At 42.9% G+C, this 20,000-nt stretch overlaps 1 protein-coding gene across 15 annotated transcripts in view; it reads left to right on the top strand.

Annotated features, from left to right (window-relative positions):
- ppfia2 (PTPRF interacting protein alpha 2) overlaps positions 1–20,000 on the top strand; it is a 190,464-nt gene that overhangs the window by 153,506 nt on the left and 16,958 nt on the right. For 5 of the 15 annotated variants that reach the window (XM_042078062.1, XM_042078064.1, XM_042078058.1 and 2 more), the window contains 16 exons: positions 580–813; positions 2,053–2,199; positions 2,658–2,792; positions 3,924–3,971; positions 4,890–4,973; positions 5,865–5,996; positions 6,498–6,560; positions 6,786–6,877; positions 7,400–7,538; positions 8,493–8,710; positions 13,219–13,459; positions 14,509–14,538; positions 14,770–14,897; positions 15,423–15,595; positions 16,435–16,525; positions 18,345–18,347. In XM_042078062.1, coding sequence (XP_041933996.1) covers positions 580–813; positions 2,053–2,199; positions 2,658–2,792; positions 3,924–3,971; positions 4,890–4,973; positions 5,865–5,996; positions 6,498–6,560; positions 6,786–6,877; positions 7,400–7,538; positions 8,493–8,710; positions 13,219–13,459; positions 14,509–14,538; positions 14,770–14,897; positions 15,423–15,595; positions 16,435–16,525; positions 18,345–18,347 — 1,958 coding nt within the window. The remainder of the gene's footprint in view (positions 1–579; positions 814–2,052; positions 2,200–2,657; positions 2,793–3,923; positions 3,972–4,889; positions 4,974–5,864; positions 5,997–6,497; positions 6,561–6,785; positions 6,878–7,399; positions 7,539–8,492; positions 8,711–13,218; positions 13,460–14,508; positions 14,539–14,769; positions 14,898–15,422; positions 15,596–16,434; positions 16,526–18,344; positions 18,348–20,000) is intronic. The other 10 variants (XM_042078073.1, XM_042078070.1, XM_042078066.1 and 7 more) reach the window with 6 other exon arrangements.

Genomic DNA, 20,000 nt, shown 5'->3' with positions numbered 1-20,000 from the left:
CGGCCTCAGCCCAACACGCTACAACTCTCCATGGGCAGGATTTACAAGAAGTGGATCCCCCAGCTCCACCACGGCTTTATATCTCAGCTAATGTCTGCACACATCCACTTTAAGAGCTACAGGCCCTTTAACAGCTGCGCTGTTAGCTATTGTTAAGGCAGTCTTTAGATTGATGAAGTGTATAAGGCTGCAGGGATGTAATATTTTAGAATTATTTTCTGTGTGAGTTAGGGTGGGTCTTGAAATTTTATTAAATTTCAAAAGTTTATTGATATGGCACAAAGTTCTGGTGTTGTTAAAGCATGTATAGAGAGATAGAGAGAGAAGGTCGGCACTCTGTGGGCTACAAAAATATACTTTATTTATATCTAAAAAAGCCAAAGTTTTCAATGTCACAGGATCTTAATGTTAAAGCATGTATAGACATAATTATAGATTTAGAAAAAAACAACAAAAATAATAACACCACAAGGGTCTTTGCATTGATAAAGCATGTATAGAGAAATGCATAGATTATAATAATAATAATGATAATAATTATTCTCTCTGTGTGTGTGTGTGTGTGTGTGTGCCCCACAGCGTCTGTCCAATGGCTCGATGGAGTCGGCGGACGAGGCAGGCCAGGTGGTGGAACTGCAGGAGCTGCTGGAGAAGCAGAACTACGAGCTGGCCCAGATGAAGGACCGCATGTCCTCACTGTCGTCGCGCGTCTCCGAGGTGGAGCAGGAGCTGGAGACCGCCCGCAAGGACCTCATCAAGTCCGAGGAGATGTGCAACAAGTACCAGCGCGACATCAAGGAGGTGAGCAGACAGGTGGGACAAACGCACAGTGTGTGTGTGGGGCTCATGTGACAGAGGACATGTAGACAAGCTCTACATGATCTCAAGTCCAAGATCTCTCACACACACATGCACACATACATGCATTGTTGAACATATATACATTTATATATATATATATATATACCAAGTCCAAGATCACACACACATACATGCATCCTTGAACATAATATACATATATATGCATATATATATATATATATATATGCATACTCTCCATGCTGGTGTAGTGGTTAGGAAACTAGGGCTTCCTAGTTGAGGGCCAGAATGTTGTTGGTTTGTTTCCCAGTTGGCACTGATGTGCCCTTGCTCAAGGTGCTTCCTCCAGGGAGAATTGGTTTTCTGTTAAGTCCCCCTGGATAAGGGTGTCAGATGGATACATTACAAAATAAAAGAGTTGAAACAACTCATTTACAGATGGGTTCACGGTAACACATGACTGTTGAGTTGAGTCAGAAACTATAGGAGAGAGAGTGTAAACTTAAGTACTGCACACTCATACAAAAGTATGTATTAAACACGCTAATGTAACAGTATGTTACATTGAACCTAATGCATCAAGTACTATATTACTGTAAGGAAATAGTAGTTTAGCTGTAGGTGTGGTTTCAGATCCCAGTCTGTGCTGGTGTATCTGATCATAGGTGGCCATGCAGTGCTGACATGAGGCAGAGTCAGTCACCCAGCATGGCTCCAGCATGGAACTAGACCCAGCTGCTGTCAGACTCCAGCCCAGTGGAGGCTCACAGCGGGGGGCCTTCTACCCAGCCGATCGCCCCCCTGGCTGGCTGGCCAGGTGCAGGACACCTGGGCCTCCGTCTGCACACAATCCCTTCATCACACATGCCCTCTATAGCACATGCTCAAGAACATCACTTATCTATAAGTATAAATGCAAAATATAGATATCTATAATCTATAAGTACTGTAATTCAATGAGTACAAAAGGAGACACTAATTTCAGTTGACTGTAAGTGTACTTCATGTATTTAGTGTGCTTTTATTTATGTGCTTTTTAATGCAACAAATGGGTCAATCTGTTAAGTCATTAACTTTCTGTTTGTTAACTGTGTGTTTGCATGCATGTTTGTATGTATGTGAGTGTGTGTGTATGGGTGCGTCTGTGTCTGTGTGGTATCTGTGGTGTGGTGTGGTGTGGTGTGTGTGTGTGTGTGTCTGTGTGTGTGTGTCTGTGTGTTTGTCTTTGCACAGGCGATGTGTCAGAAAGAGGACATGGAGGAGCGCATCGTCACGCTGGAGAAGCGCTACCTGAGTGCCCAGCGCGAGTCCACCTCCCTCCACGACATCAGCGACAAGCTGGAGAACGAGCTGGCCAATAAGGAGGCTTTCCTCAGACAGGTTAGCGCCCCATTGGCTAAGCCTCCTGCGGACAAAAAGTTCTAGAATTTTCCAAAATGTCATAAACAGCATTGTGACTCAGAGGAAGAAGTCTCTTCATCTCTGATGTTTTGATCGGCTGTAATTGGTGGTTGCATAAGTGTGTTTTCGATTGAAGACGTATCTTCTTTAAAGGGCAATGATTTGGAAATGGCAGGCTTTGTTGCAAACCTCTTATGCTCTCCTCTCTGTAAAAATTAAGTTCAGGATATTTATCTTTGATGGTTGTTTTCATATGAGAGAACATCGTGACTTGTCCTGTGATAAGGCCTTACAACAAGCAGAGAGGGCAAGTGTGTGTGTGTTTCTGAAATAATAACACACCACAAACATCCTGGGTATTGTGTGTGTGTGTGTGTGTGTGTGTGTGTGTGTGTGTGTGTGTGTGTGTGTGTGTGTGTGTGTGTGTGTGTGTTTAGATGGAGGAGAAGAACAGACAGCTGCAGGAACGTCTGGAGCTTGCGGAACAGAAGCTGCAACAGACCATAAGGAAAGCAGAGACACTACCTGAGGTGGAGGCTGAACTCGCACAGAGGATAGCTGCACTCACAAAGGTAACACACACACACACATTCAAACATACATACACACACACACACATACACACACACACACACACACACACACACACACACACACACACACACACACACACACACACACACACACACACACACACACACACACATGCAAGTACATGCACACACAACGAAATGTACACACTGAATCACAAACATAAAATAGTAATTGCTCTCTCTCTCTCACACACACACACACACACACACATGAATGCACACAGAAACACACACACACACACACACACACAGTCACAAACACATTAAAAGCACAAATCTTCTTTATTATCCGTGATATTATCGTCTGTGACACTTGGTCTCCTGTCTGAGCAGTTTTGGTCTAAGCACCCCTGCCTGACTTTGGGATTCATATTAGCTGTGCTTTTTTAGCTGCACCTGTCTCACAAACACACACACATATACACACACATATACACAACCACATACGCACACACATACATACAAACACAATCACACACTGGCTAGTCTCTGCTTTAAGGACATTTGGACTTGCTACAGCTGTACTCGTCCTCAGTCTCGTAAACACACACACACATACACACACACACATACACAATCCTACTGGCTGGAGTCTGGTCATCTGTAGCCAGCTGACCTGTCCTCTGGGGGAATCCCCAGCCAAGTGAAGTCGGTCGGTTCAGCTGAGGAGCTGTGTGTGTGTGTGTTTACTCTGACTCGTGGCCAGTCTCTCACGTCACTCTCTCTGGCGCTGGCCTGTGCCGACTCCAACTCACTGAACTGCTTAAAAAAAGCCAAGCATGTGAAACAATGGAAAATGCACCGTATTCTCACTGGCTCGTGAAAGCCAAATCACTGATCCCACATCGGATCTGAACACCAGATGTTTAAACAACACACAGCATTAGGGCTTTTTGAACATACATTATTCACTGCCATACCATGTCGTTATCAGACCCATACATTATTCCTCACTTCAAATGAGACCAGAAGCACTGAACTCCTACAGTATAATTCACTTACCAACTCCATCACTGTTGTAAATGCCTATGTGTTCTTCCTGTGTCATTAACTCATGTTTTTCATATGTAATATGCCCCCCCCCCCTCTCTCTCTATGGGACTCTGTTAGTCTGATATGGAAGCTAAACTCCAGGACATGACCGCCACCCTTAGGAAGGTAGACTCACAAGAAAGCTGGTGTCTCACACCAACACAGAAATAGAGCTTTATCTCCCTCAAATCTCCTCCACCGTGCTGTTCAATGGCTGCCTCTTTCTTTCAATCAACTTGATCTTTCCTGTTGGTCTCTGGGTTCAAGCATTCAGCAGATGTTACTCCATCCGGCTGTGGGTCTTCATTTTCTATTTCCCCAGTGCTAATAGTGGACTTTCTTGAGGCGCAATAACTGACTTGGCTGTTGATCACAACCAGCTGTTTTTCCCTCTGCTTCTGGACTACCTGCTAGCTGCTAAATGCTGTCTCTCCCTATCTGCCTATACTGACAAATGAGCTCTTTGATTCATAGCTTTCCATTTTCAATGCTTGGCTGAACATTGCAAAAGTACATGGAATACTGACTCACAGCTGTCAATAGATGCCAATTGCTGATGAGATTTCGGGACACATGAAATGCATTTAAACTAATTACATGTATGCAAGTGTTTTTTTTTTTTTTCAATTTGAGCCAGCAATAATAATGGATGTGCTGCATAATGTATGTATAGTGTTTGCTTCTCTTATAGATTGGCCAAGAGTAGCAGGCTGAGATTTTTCTCATTTCTTGGTGAAAGAGGAAACATAGAAAGAAAATGTACTTATTGCAGTTGTTTCAAGTGTAAACAGCATCTGTTGTTGGGATATTGCACAAGCCATGTTTTTCTTTGTTTGCACTTGAAACAAGTGTATTAAATCTATTGTTTGTTATAGCATTTGGACACAGAGTACAACTGCCTCTTCTCTTTTCCTAATTTTCTTCATTCTTTGTTTCTCTCCCCCACTCTGTCTCTGTCCTTACACTTCTTACTTTTCTATTTCCCACTGCCTCTTGTTCTCTCTCTCTCTCTCTCTCTCTCATTTCTCTTTCCCTCGTTTCCAGGCGGAGGAGCGCCACGACAGCATAGAGGAGAGGATGAGGCACCTGGAGGGTCAGCTGGAGGAGAAGAACCAGGAGCTGCTGAGAGTGGGTCTCCCTTAGGACTCACACACACAAACACACACACACACACACACACACACATTTCACACACATTTCACACACACACACACACACACACACACACTCATAAAGTTCCTCTCCAGAGTGCAAGAATAGTTCATCCATGTCCCCTTTTGATACATGGCCTGAGCAAAGCGTGTGCATGCATACGCACATTCACAAAGACACACACACACACACACCCACATACAAACACACAAACACACACACACACACACACACACACACACACACACACACACACAAACACACACACACATGCTCACACACGTTTCTAAAGTACATACGCAGACTCAGTTGAGTACACATTTACATCCTTAAACACATGCACTCTTGTATAAAGTGCACTAGCACAAATACCTTATGAAACATCCATTAATCCAGACACACCATGTGGAATCAGAGTGCACTTTCTGAACTCATGCATGAGAGATGTGTCTCAGAAGCAGTTGTTGGATTAGTTTGAGGACATTTTGATAGTGTTCTAGTGTTAAAACAGTGTCTCTTAAATACCAGTCAACTTTGACTTTATGACTGTGTGACTTGCACATTTAATCTAAGTTAGAGGCAGATTGTACATAGTGCATTCAAAATGAATGAATTTTGAAAGCACATCTGAAGTATGGGGGAGAACACAAACAGGACATAGAGAGCAGGCGTAGCAGGACGTCGAGTGTGTCTGATCGGCATGTCACAGAAATGTAAACAAATGTATGTTTTTTATTCATTCGACATGGTACATAGGCCATGATACATGAAGTACAGTACATAGGACATAATGACTGTTAGTGTCCTGTCAGTGTTTCACAGAAGCTGTTTGTGTGTGTGTGTGTGTGTGTGTGTGTGTGTCCACAGGCTCGTCAGAGAGAAAAGATGAACGAAGAACACAACAAACGTCTGTCAGACACGGTGGACCGGCTCCTCACCGAATCCAACGAGAGGCTGCAGCTGCACCTGAAGGAGAGGATGGCTGCCCTGGAGGAGAAGGTGGGTCCTTATTCAGCTACATTTAGTCAAAGGTTCTTCAGTTTAAAACATTTTAAAATTACCTAGAAATATGTGAAGAAACAACTATCTGGACATAATGTCAAAAACACGTATGCTCTGTGTTGCCCAGGTGTCTACTGAAGTTTGTATGCAAATCATTGCATGCTAACCAGTTGGCCTGGCTCTCTTGTAGTATCACTTACTGTATTAGCACGTTAGCAATTCAATGAAATAATGCAGTGGCTGTGTGCGAGACAAATCAAAGAACGGCACTTTTAACATTTAACATAGAGTATGCTCCATAGATCCAATACACAGAAACATACTGTAGACAGAAACATACTAACAACTAAAAAAAGGGAATCAGGTGAGTTGGGATACAAGCTGGTATTTCTATAAAACAAATAAAGCAATAAAGCCAATAATAGATTTACATAGGGCCCCTAGACTATGTTTTTATCTATTTGAATGGTCTAATATGTTTTTCCCCGCACCGCTCAGAACGTTTTGATACAGGACTCGGAGAGCTACCGGAAACAGCTGGAAGACTCCATCCATGAAAAAGTAAGTTTGGCAAACACAGGCATGGAGGAAACATTGTGGTGATCCCACATTTATTATTATTTTTAACAAAATGTCATTTGATTGTGTGATTTGTTACTGATTTATTGGCGTTGCTATTGGAGGGGATGAAGACAAACATGGCCCAAATTAACATTGCGAGCCAGCTGGGAATGCTTAGAGAGCTACATGTAGAGAGTTGTTTTTATAACATCATGTTTGTTCCAGTCTCACCTGGCAGAGGAGATCGACAAGCTGCGCTCCGAGCTGGACCAGTTCAGACAGCGGGCCGGGTCCCTCACAGAACCAACCCTGTCACGGTGAGAGACAAAGACGAAAAGATGGAAGGGCAGAAAGAAAGAGGACAGAAAAACAGAGAGAAAAGGAGAGAGAGAGATAAAGAGGAAGACAATGGAAGGAAAACAGAGAGGAGAGACAAAAAGAGAAAAAAAAGAAAGAATGAGTGATGAAGAATGGAAGAGGCAGAGAGAGTGCAGCCAACGACCACTTACCCTAGCAGTCCATGTGGGAACATTTGTATTGTTTATGTCATAAGTTCGGCATGAGTTGAGTTAGAATGAGTTGATGAAATCTGACCAGAGCAGCTGCATTATTCAATACTTTTATTTATCAGCTTTGTCTGAATATCACTGAGTCCATCTGTTGCTAGTTGAAATATCAGCCCCTTCCCACTTTACATTTGATTGTTTTCATTGGCATTGTTTGTCATTCTTTACTCGTCGTTTCTCTTTCTGTCTTGTTCTCTCGCTCTTACTCTCTCCTTCTCCTTTTCCTTCTCTCTCTCTTTCTCTCTGTCTCTCCATCTCTCGGTCTTGTCCCAGATCTCATCTGGACACATCGGCAGAGCTGCGCTTCTCGCTGGGCTCTCTGGCGGAGACGCAGTCGGATCACTACAGGTCAGCAAAGGTCATCCGCAGGCCGCGCCGGGGTCGCCTGGGGCTGCGGCGCGACGAGCAAAAGGTGAGGTCCTCTCTCTGGAGGAACAGGCCGCTGCGCTTGCATGTGAAGGGTTTCTTATTCTGAAGAATATTCTAGAAGAGTCTAGATATTTAAATCAAGATAGTTCCCAGAGAGAGAGAGAGAGAGATTCTACTTCATTTCAATCGGCAAAGAATCGGCAAAATACTCAGATGTATAAAAAAGGTAGAGAGAGAGAAAGAATACTTTATGTATCTCCAAAAGAAATTGCAGGACAAATGTTGCATTTTATCAAACAAGCCTGAAAATAGAGGACAAAGCTGAATTTCTACATTACTGCATTCAGATACACAGACCACACAGACATTTAGTATAATGCATTTCTGATCATTCTGGGAAGTTAGAGGTTTTCTTCTTTGCTAGATTGATGAAAGGATTGTCTCCTTTCATCTTCTGTGTTTTCCTTTGCTCTGCCTTTTCTCCCTTTCTTCCTTCTGATCTCTCTGATTTCTCTTATTTCCTGTCATTTGCTCTCCACTCTTGCCCTCGCCCCCTCCTCCTACTCTCTCTTTGCTCTTCCCACCCTCTTCCAAGGCTAAAACATTCATAATATTGATTGTAGTACTTTGCCTCCACCACTACCATTTCATTTTCAGTCCCTGCTTTTACCATGTATAAACATCTTCCATTAGTGTATGTTTGGAAATGTTGTATTGTAGCACTTAAGCCAACATTGTACCCTGTAATTGTACAATGTCCCTTTATTCTTGCTTGTGAGTGACCTAAAACTTTGTAAAAGGTTTTTTTTTCTCCAGCATATCTAACCCTCTGGAATAAGAAAATTGGTCATGTAGTATATTCACACAAATTGCATCCTCTAAATTCTTCCTTCACAGCCAGAATATATTTTCCCTGACTATTTCCCAGAAGGGATTTTTCTGTCTGTCTGCCTTCTCATCGTTCTGTGTTTCTATCCTCTCTTCTCCCCGTCGTCAGGCAAAGTCTCTGGGCGAGCAAGAGTGGCGTTCGCAGCAGCTGGGCATTTTGGGCGGCCACCCGTTCGAGAGTGACACGGAGATGTCGGATATCGATGACGACGACCGAGAGACCCTCTTCAGCTCCATGGACCTGCTGTCGCCCGGAGGTCACTCCGATGCCCAAACCCTCGCCATGATGCTGCAGGAGCAGCTGGATGCCATCAACAAAGAGATCCGGTCAGTCTGACACTGACATTAAAAAAAAAAAAAACACAAAATTACCGCAATAAATGTTTCAAGGTTTCATACTGACATATAATACGGGGAATGAAGGCTCTGTCATTGCCAATGTGCACCCAGAAATGTTTGATATTGCACTATGTAACATTGATTGTTGATTGGGTAAGATTGTAACCCTTTTAGTCAGTTTATGACTAACTGGGTACTGTTGTTGTAGCGCTATATGGCATTGAAGAGGCATTTATATAAATTATTCCATTGTGTTCCTTTAATGCCTTTATTTTGAGTTTGTCAAAATTACAATTGACTGCATGTACACAGTAACAGTAGAACTGTGCACGTACAGTACCTGTACTGTATGACCATATAAGGATATACTGTAGGTAATGCAGGTCCGTTCTGACAGAGGTTCAGGATGAACAGTGTCTGTGATAATGCTGTGCTGCAATACTCTGAAGATCGTAATGGCCGACATATCAAAGTATATGTATATAAGATGAACGCTGAATGTCTTACCTTGTACTGTATAGTTTTATCACAGCGGTCAACAAATGACAGCTGTCAGCAGCACAAATGTATACATATTAAAAATAGACTGTGTGTAGCTTTGTGGTTGGTTGAAATGACCAGACATGTGGACTCGAGTCACATGACTTGGACTCGAGTCAGACTCGAGTCATGATTTTAATGACTTCAGACTCGACTTGATAAAATTCGGCATGACTTGCGACTCGACTTGGACTTGAATACTATTCACTCGAGACTTGACTCGGACTTTGCCTCTTTAACTTGTAATGACTTGACAGGTCTCGAGTCAAAAAATGAATTTCCTGATCGTGGACCAGTCACCCCAGAGATGCTTTCACCTCGCAACGAAAAAAACAAAATACACATAGTGGACACAAACAGGCAGAGCACAGTGATCAGTGCTGCTGTTACCACCACGCATCACGCACTGTGTGTAGGGCACCAAGAGACAGAGGAAGGACCAATAATAAATAAATATTAGCTTTACTGCAAACTGATTTGCATTTTTGTTAGAGAACGTTTACAATGTCAAAATGTATCAACAGCATGTTACATAACGATGATCCAACTTGAACGTATGCTAGCGGCCTACTCCATTTAATTGAGAACGCGTCTCATCGCGCACAAAAGGGATAGAAACGTGGGCCTATGAAGGGAAATCATGAAGGAAACAAAGACTAGATTAGAGGAAATTGCGGATTTATCTGGTACTCACTACTGTTATAAACTGTGAGAGCCAGGGCACTTTGACAGGCTGCAAATGGACAAGAATATGAAGAGTTGTCTTTGCTTTTGTGTAATGGAACTGGGTGAGTCTTGAAGTCTTCAATAATTCGTTTACATGAAGCACATGATATTATGCCGATTGAAACACATTCCACGTAGCTAGGTGGCTACTGGCTATACCAGGCTCATAATTCACTTTTAATTGCAAACAGAAAATGTCTAGCAAGCATCATGTCATTACATGCTTTTATTTCCAAAGGAATGAAAGCTGTTTGTGCCAACTTAATATCATGCGTATCGTTGTTAATATTGTGCTATATATGTGGCACAAACAATGTTTGAGTTTGTGGACTAGCCATAGCTATATTTGAATGGAGCTGGTAAAAAAACATCATTAGGAGAACGTGTGGACAGTGGCACACAATGGGCTTAAAGTGACAGTGCACCTTTTACAAATGAGTTAAACAGCATCACATGTATAGTATGTAAGAAATGAATACTTTAAAACAAAATTACTTTGTCATTATTATCCTTTAAATAAATAGAAGTGTTTTACTTTTACCTTTGTGGTTACTCAGTAATATTGTGATTTATGCTCTATTTAATATGCCATATAAGAAGCTTTAGTCTTTAGTGAGAAAATGTACTTTTTAATCGCAATTAATATAGATTAATTCATTTCAAAATATGAGATTAATTAGTTCTTTTTTTAATCGTTTGACAGCCCTAATAAAAACGTAAAATATTTAACCGCAGCAATTTACTAATGTAGCCTATGTGACGATTCTTCTCGTCACCATTTATTGTAATCATTAACCATGACCTTGGCTTCCCTTATGAGTCGCCACTGGCAGACAGCCTAATAAATTGATTGCAGGCAAATCTGTGGCCTAGCACAGTGAAATGCAATCAGTCAAATTATTACTCATCCTTACAGTGGACACCGCAATTTGGAAAAACAATATATATTTGCTGCTATGAGTGTCTTGTAGCTATCCGTTTCGTACAGATTACTAAGGTATGCTCATGCGTATATTACACAGGTATGCGCATGCATATATCGTAAAAGATTTCAAGACAAAACCATTGAACATATTTTAATCTGTATTTATAAAACATTTTTACTGTAGATTAGATTGATGTGTTAAAATTATGATCGATAGTCTAATAATGGCATTATTAAGTGAAGAGCACCTGATGACTTGTTCAGGACTTGAAAAAGATTGGGACTTGGACTTAGACTCGACTTGGCTTTGAGGTGACTTGGACTTGGACTCGACTTGCCCTTCTCTGTATTTACTTGGGACTTGACTTGGACTTGACTGCTTAGACTTGAGACTTACTTGTGACTTGCCAAACAGTGACTTGGTCCCACCTCTGGAAATGACCACGTAGATCTGTAGACGTAGACAGCATTATCTCTGGCGTTCGCTCCCAGTGACTCATCGTCTCCTCCAGTCCCCCTCATCCAGATGGTCTTGGCTCTGGACCTTCGGCTTTAGACACGCAGACACACTCCCTGTAAGTGTGTGTGAGAACAGATCTCACATGTTGAGGCTTTGGCAAAGCATGACACAAGAGGTCTGGTCCATGGCATGATACATCTCCTTTGTCATGGCCGTGACCACTGACTCATTTTGATCCATCATGGAAGAAATACTACACTATGCAGCAATGTGCCACTTTTTAAGGTATGCTTTTCAGCAACTAGTTTAATTCGCCTTATTCACCCGGCGGCCAGAACGAGGCTAAAGGGTACACTTGCCATTACACCTCCAGTCCAGCAGATGGTGGTGGTAATGCACTCCGTTTGCAAACTGCCAAAAAAAAACTCACTGATGAAGGCCAGGCCAGTGAACCCTTCTTCTTTTTCGGTGAACTTTTTTTTTTGGCAGTTTGCAAACGGAGTGCATTACCACCACCATCTGCTGGACTGGAGGTGTAATGGCAAGTGTACCCTTTAGCCTCGTTCTGGCCGCCGGGTGAATAAGGCGAATTGGTAACAACCTTAAATTCATTTGGATCGTATGGCCATGTGAACACACAGCCATCCAGGATATGCACTATGGAGTTCTGTGTTCCGGGGAGGGACACAAGGCATAAGTGAAGAAAACCTTCACAGCACAACTTTGCTGACTGTTTTGTATGCCTTTTAGTTTGCTATCTCACTGGTTTTATGAATGCTGATGATCTAGAGTTTTTATAAGATGTCTGTGTGTGATCAATTTCTAATGTATTGGTAAAATTAGGGTATTTGTATCTGTCATCGGTGTTTGTTTGCTCTTGGCTGTTGGTTTTGGAGTCGTGAAGCTAAAACAGAATGTCAGGGTATGTGTTGATTTTCTTTTGACATACTTGTAGGTGTTGTTTCCATAGCATGAATCATGCTGCTGTTTTTGGAAATGCCATTATCGTGACACAAGCTGAGGCAGAGATGTTTTCTCAGCAGTGTAATGTGTTATTAAAGCAGTGCAGTGTTATTAAAGTGTTAGCATATATTTTTGATATGGACGTATTATGCATCTTTATTTGTACTGCAAGGGCCTAAAGGATTCTCAGATTTCACATGGTGTAGTAGGCAATTGAACCGTATACTAAGGCTGTACAGATGCCTCTGCAGTGTACAATAATTCCCATCACTACTGTGCATTGGAAGAGCTTTGTTTTGGGCCCACTCTGTTTCCCCCTTACCCTGTAAATAGCCTATGACTTTAGTCATTGTACATAACACTTGGTAACTGATCTTGCCAATAGTGTTTGTCCACTGGTGCGATGAATGTGTGCAATTTTGTCACTGTTGTGTTGTAGACAAAGGGCTCATTTTGTCACTAGCACTTGAATATTTCCAATATAACATAAAACTGGTGTAAATGACTTTTTAACCGACCTGTCTATTCAAGGGGCCTTGTCCTTGAATTCATTCAATTGTTCACTACTAATAATTTATATTATATAACAGTATGGTATACCACACTAGCCTCTCTCTCTCTGAGGCTGATATAATATGACCTTCAGGCTTCCCCTCTCAAAAAATCTGCTGTCCTTGAATTACATTTTGAATTAAAACAAGATAAGGCTGCACTTTGCTTAGTTGAAAAAGGTCTCAGGGCATTTTTATGCTGCCTGATTACCTATCTTATTAACAGTGTTCTTTACTATAGTTCATACTATACTGTCACTCTGTCTCTCTCTTTCTGTCTCTCTCTCCCTCTCTCTCTCTCTCTTTCTTTATCTCTCTCTGTCTGTCTCAGATTGATCCAGGAGGAGAAAGAGTCTACGGAGTTGCGGGCGGAGGAGATTGAGAACCGCGTGGCCAGCGTGAGTCTGGAGGGCCTAAACCTGGCACGGGTGCACCACCCCGGCACCTCCATCACCGCCTCGGCCACCGCCTTGTCCCTGGCCAGCTCGTCCCCGCCCAGCGGACACTCCACTCCCAAACTCACGCCTCGCTCGCCCGCCCGAGACATGGAGCGCATGGGCGTCATGACACTGGTACGCATGTGACGCTCGCGCCACTCTTACTGGGCCTGGCTACTGGAGTTTGTGTGGTTACCTCAGATTGTTAGCTTTTCTGTATCACTCTTTCCATCTTTCTTTCTTTCTTTCTCTCTGTCTCTTTTTTTCTTTCTCGCTTTTGACTTTATTTCTTTTTATTCCCTTTCTTTCAGTCTGTCTGTCTTTCATTCTTTTGTACTTACTTGCTTTCAGTTTTTCTTTTAGTCTTTTTCTTCTCACTCTCCATCACGGACCAAAAGTGCATTGGCACAGTCCTGTCCTCCACAGCCTTCATGTTGTGCATTCATTAAGGTTATGGCACCCGAACGCCCCGCTGAACCAAAATGGCTGCCAGTAATTCCCTCAGTTTCTCTACCTCCTCATCCACTAATCTTAATGAATGTAGGCTACTGTAATGTAATAGATCATGTCCTGATAGCAGAGATTAACACTGTATTTGTGAAACGAGGGTTATAAAGGCTCATCCAGGAACTGAGGAATATTTATGTCAATATCCAAAAGACCCCCTAGACCTCCTCCTCCTCTTCTTTCTCTCTTTCCCAGTTTTGGGCGGAGGCTCTCCGCGGAGGGCTTCTCTTCCAGAATCAGAGGCCCTTATGTGGGTGTGGACCTCCAGACCTCTTGGGCTCTGGTTTTTATTGATCTGCTTGATAAATGTTGGCTCAGGGAGTGTGCTCTTTTACAAACCAGTCACTATTAATTTCAATCCCTGCATTGATTGCTGACGGTTTATTCATGAGTGGGGGAAGAGAGTCGCATGGTGAGGAAATGAAAGAGTAGTCACATGTGTTTTTGACTAAGGCTTTGAATCAGACAAACAAAAACATAAAATAAGAGAAGAAAGCAAGTGCTACCTCCGTTTTTTCACTGTCAAGCTAGTTCAGAATTGGTCAGATTTCAAGCTATATGCATTTTAAGGGTGGTTCAAGGCTAGTTTATGCACAAATACAATGTATTGTTTTGTGAATTAAATTGTTTGTTGAGAGAATGTTTTAAGAAAATATGGCAATATATTTTTTTTCCAGCCTAGTGACCTGAGGAAACATAGGAGAAAGGTGAGTACACACTCTTAAAATTAAGATCTTTATATTTGTGTTTATGTTTACTTAGCGGACGGCTTTGTCCTAATCCAGGGACTGCAAATGGAAATTAGCAAGTAGCTAAATCTAGTACAAAGCATATGTTCCCTCTATATGATTAATGCATTTTGTACATGGTCCCTGTAAGAAATAATCTATAAATTGTAAATTAAGCTAAACTGTGGACTGTCCATTCCTTCCTGCCAGATCGCAGCAGTGGATGAGGACGGACGAGAGGACAAGGCCACCATCAGGTGTGAGACGTCCCCTCCCGCCACGCCTCGCCAGGTCCGCATGACACACACCTTACCTGCTTCCTCGCACAATGACGCCCGGTGAGTCGATACCACAAGGAGCAACACACACACACACACACACACACACACACACACACACACACACACACACACACACAGCAGGTATGTGAACACATCAGTCACACAGTCTGTACAAGCCATCCATATTTAAGGCAGGAATGCATTGTGTATTTGATGTACAGTATCTCTACATCTCGTGTGTTTAATTATGGGTCAGTAGGCCAGGGATGCCTCTGAACAGATGGTGAAACAGAACTGAAAGTTTGTGACTGATGGCTCTCAGTATGGTTCTTGCATCTCACCCTCAGTATGTGTGTGTGCATGTGTGTGTGTGTGTGTGTGTGTGTGTCTGTGTGTGTGTGTGTGTGTGTGTGTGTAAACTCACACTTGTTTATGTGTGTGTTTTTGTCTTGTGTGTCTGTGTGTGATCAATGTGTGTTTATGGCCGTGTGTGTGTGTGTGCGTGTGCGTGTGCGTGTGCGTGTGCGTGTGCGTGTGCGTGCGTGCGTGTGTGTGTGTGCATGTGTGCGTGTGTGCATGTAGCCTGGCTCTGGAGACGGACGCGAGTGCCTTGAGTAGCGTAGCCAGCAGTCAGGACTCGCTCCACAAGCAGCCCAAGAAGAAGGGCATCAAGTCCTCCATCGGCCGCCTCTTCGGCAAGAAGGAGAAAGGTCGTCTGGGTCAACTGGGCAAGGAGATGATGGGCCCTGGACAAGGTGACACACACAACAGCACACCCAATGCCCTGGTTATTATATGAATGTGTTAATACAATTCAACCAGGTTAGACAGATCAATAAATCAGATACAGATATTGTGAATGTTAGCTACATTCTCTCTAATTCATAGCTACTTACATTCTAATTCATAGCAATTTAAGTTCTGACATTCCCCAGACAGTTAAAGGTACACTATGCAAGATTTTTTACCCTAATATAACCTTTATGAAGCCACTTTGATGGTAAACAAACTTTTAATAGGGGAATCGTTCACTTAGCATAGCCTTACAGCATAGCCGTAGTGAGTTGCTAATGAGAGAACCAGCCATGCAACTTCAAGAAAAGTTGACCTAAAGAGAAACGTGAAACATTACCTTGTCAGTAGATATAGCTCTTCGGAGATCATTTTTGTCTGTTGTTAATCCTTTGCCTCCACAACAAAAGCATTTTCATTGTGTACAGGGGTACCAAGTCACGAGAAGTTTGCTATTTACAACGGCAGAGTAAAATATAAATATATCACGACTCTAGGGGGAGCTCTACAGTCACCAAAAATACCTGAAGCTGCATAGTGTACCTTTAATTTATTTAGGCTCAATTCTGCAGGACACACACAGCCAATATCTCTCCGCCTCACAGGTCCTACAGCGCCTGCACAATATGGATGTCTGTCTGTCGATAAATGATCGTAATATAACAGTATCCATACCTCAGGGGCTGCTCAGATTGGCTTGTTGCTGTCATTTCTCCAAGTTTTTTGGCAAAAGCCAGGATCGTGGTTTAAAATGAGATATTTCCACTAAAGGTAAAAGTGATGACACTCTGCTTGCTTACAGGAAATTTTTCTGACCCAGAATTGGTTGGCCAGGACATGGGCGTGGGGAAACTGGGCACTCAAGCGGAGAAGGACCGCCGGCTGAAAAAGAAGTGAGTATCCTACAGCAAGGGAACAATTCACCCATACACACAATACGGTCCCATGACCAGCAGACTTCTCATTCCCTCCCTTTAGTCCCCCTGTATAGACCCAGCAAAACCCTCAGTGATGTCTTCATATGCAGAGCCTGTGCAAATACATCTAAAAATACATCTTGCCCTGAGAAATCAATGAGGAGGCATGAATGCCAGGGGAAAACATAAAGTGCGGCGACTAAAGCTGCCAGCTCCCCGAAAGTATAGATTTCACTTCAAGTCTATTAATCTCTGCACAGGCTCGCTGTCAAATTACAGCTCTGTTCTTTTGCCCCCCCCCCTCCCCTCACACACACACACTACCCCATTTCCTCTTCTGATGCAAAAACCAAATAGGGAAATAACAAAGTAGGCATACCTGATCCATCGCAGTGCCTTGTAACCAAATCACACTGCCTTAAGTCTCACTTCTGCAGGGATCATACTGCCCAAGCATGTCTTCACAGAGGGTGACGATCCATGCAAATTGTAAACGTGAATGTCTTCCCTAAAGGAATACATCTTATGATTTGTTTTTATTTTTGTTTTGTGTTTCTTTACGTGTTGGTGTATTTGTTTATTTATTGTTTTTATGTAACTAACCACTCACTTCCCAACACAGAGGTCATGATCAGGTATTGTGAATGTGTGTGTGTGTGTGTTTGAGAGGGGAAAGGGAGCTGCTTTTTCACTGACCCCTCTCCACAGTACAGCACGTGTGTATAGCAGTCAGACTCTCTTTGCATCGTGGGATGGATGCTGCTGATGCCTCTGGCAGAGCATGTTGTTTGACTTGCTTGCGGAAAACTGAAATGTTCTCTTTCTTTCACCTTTGCTCTCTCTCTCTCTTTCTGTCTCCTTCTCTTTCTCTAAGTGTACTTGCTGTTCTCTTTCAACTTCAGTCTCTGACTTGCATTGTGTACCATTGACTTGTGTACTATCTACTATGACTACCTGTCTATCTGTTGACGGCTGTGGTGTTAAGAAAATGTTAATTCGTCCTACTCTGTCTTTCAGTGTTTGTGTGTGTGTTTCTGTGTGCGCGTGTGAGTGAGCATGTTAGTATGTCTATATGTTTGTGTGTGTGTGTGTGTGTGTGTGTGTTTGTGTAGAGAGCTCTAGTGTCAGAGAATATTCTTCATTCATCCTTCACTCTCTATTATATGTGTCTGCATATGTGGATGTATGTGTGTGTGTGTGTGTGTGTGTGTGTGTGTGTGTGTTTGGTTAGTGCTTGTGTGTGTATGTATGTCCATACTTCTTTCCTGCATGCAGTATGATAGTGTTATGGAAGCTGCTGAGTATATTTGGCACTGTTGGAGTTTGGCTCATTGGAAAGAGATGTGTGTGAGTGTTTGTGTGTGTATGTGTGTGTATGGCAGTGTGTTTATGAGTGTGTAGGTTTGTGTGTGGATGTACTGTATATGTATGTGTGTGTCAGGTGCAATTTCTGAGCTTGGCTGTTCACCATGCATTGATGAATGGAGTAGAACTGCTTCTGTGTTGTCTGTAAGGCTGACTGATTGGATGGCCTAGAAGATGCCCCTCCCTCTCCATAGTCTGACTGTTCTGTTGGAGTGCCTGACACTAGCCAGTTTTTAAGTGCCAAAAAAGAACAATAGCACAATGTCGATTATGATTTTATTTAACAGTTGTGTGCTTTTGTTTCCCATCGATCTCTCTTTCTTTCTCTCTCTCTCTATCTTTCTCTCCCTATCCCTCCTTCTTTCTCTCTCCCTCTCCTTCTATCTCTCTCCTACCTCCTCTCCCTCCTCCATCATATGACAATAACAAGCGGGTAAGTTTGTGTTGGTTCGACTGCTGGACATCTATCTCACTCAGTGCCATGTCCACCTGTCTTTCCGTTTTTGTCCGTCCGTCCTTGTCTCTGTCTGTCTCTCCCTCTCTCTCTCTCTCTCTCTTTACATCTCCCTCCTGAACAAGCGTGTCTCCCTCTTGCTGGAGCAAAGCATCATCCGGCACCATTTCCTGTCAACTCTTTCAATCAATCAACTTCCTCTGTCAATCAATCAATCAACTTCCTTTGTCACTCAGTCAGCTTCCTTCCTTCCTTCCTTCCTTCCTCCTTCGCTTCACTTCCTCTTCCTCCTACTGCTCAGCATTCATGTCTGAATGTCGTTTCTCCCAACAGTTCCATAGGGGAGACCTCCATGATCTGGAGAAAGAGTGTGTGCCTTCAAATAGCCTGTTTCTCACCACAAACTGGAATGTTGAAGTCTTACCTTCTCCTCTTTTCACTGTGTGTGTGTGTGTGTGTGTGTGTGTGGGACAGAGAGAAACAGTGTGTGTGTGCATTTGTGTGTGTATGTGTCAATGACCAGTTATCTGTCGACAATAACCAGCTTCCACCAGCCTGGTTATGGACAATCGTCAAAAACTGTTGCTATTACGGCTGCTATCATTTTTTTTTTTTATTGATTTATTTATGTATTTCCTTTTATATTTTTTCTGTCATAACTATTTCCTTCCCCGTTGACTAGCGGATGTATGTTCAGTATCTGTTGGCCTTGCCGTAGCACCTGACCTGAACATATATTGTCCCCCACCCCCCTTCCCCTCTCACATGAGAAAGAGCAGGAGAGACTCTGGTGTCGCCTCTCTAACGTCACGCATATACATTCAACAGCATCACAGCAACAGTGTCCATCTGTAATCTGGCCATGCATTGTGTCCGACTCAGTGGGAGTGAATGGCCTTGGTGCGCTGGATGTGGAGTGATTGTCCTCAAGTTGTCCTCAAAGTAGAATAAATTATTGTACTAGCACACACACACACACACACACACACACACACACACACACACACACACACACACACACACACACACACACACACACACACACACACACACACACCCATTAGATACACACACTGCAATGTGCAATGTGCAGAAACACATTTACACACACACACACACTGACTCTCTCTGACAAAGGTGATTCACAGATCTCTCTGCAACACCACAGAACTACCCTCTGTCCTCTTTATGTAAATGTAAAATATTATGATATGCAGTAAACAGGCATATTAATGAGTCTGCTGTCATGACAACAGCTATTCACAGTATGTTTCCTAAAGATGACCTGTGCATTATTCCATACTAAAGAAAAGTGATGATTTTATCCAAAGCAACGCTGCGACAGCAGGTTCGGGATTCAAACCCAGTTAGGGATCTACTTATTAATGCAACAGACAGATATACTGTCTCACCATGTGTCATCTGATTGGTGGTGGCCATCTTTACTCTCGACTTTTCTCAAGTGAGTCGTTGAACAGTGGCAGTTGACCACCAGCAGAATGACCTTGTGAAACTCTTATGGGACTCCTGAATTCACCGACAATGGGAGTAACTTAAGCCACCTACATAATATCTCACAGAGCAGGATTACTCTGTCTTTATCTGGACAACAGCACTGTGGCGGAGCTTCAG

Source organism: Alosa sapidissima, chromosome 22 (genome assembly GCF_018492685.1).
Source record: "Alosa sapidissima isolate fAloSap1 chromosome 22, fAloSap1.pri, whole genome shotgun sequence".
In the NCBI taxonomy this organism is placed as follows: Eukaryota; Metazoa; Chordata; class Actinopteri; order Clupeiformes; family Clupeidae; genus Alosa; species Alosa sapidissima.
This window is presented reverse-complemented; position numbering and strand designations above follow the sequence as displayed.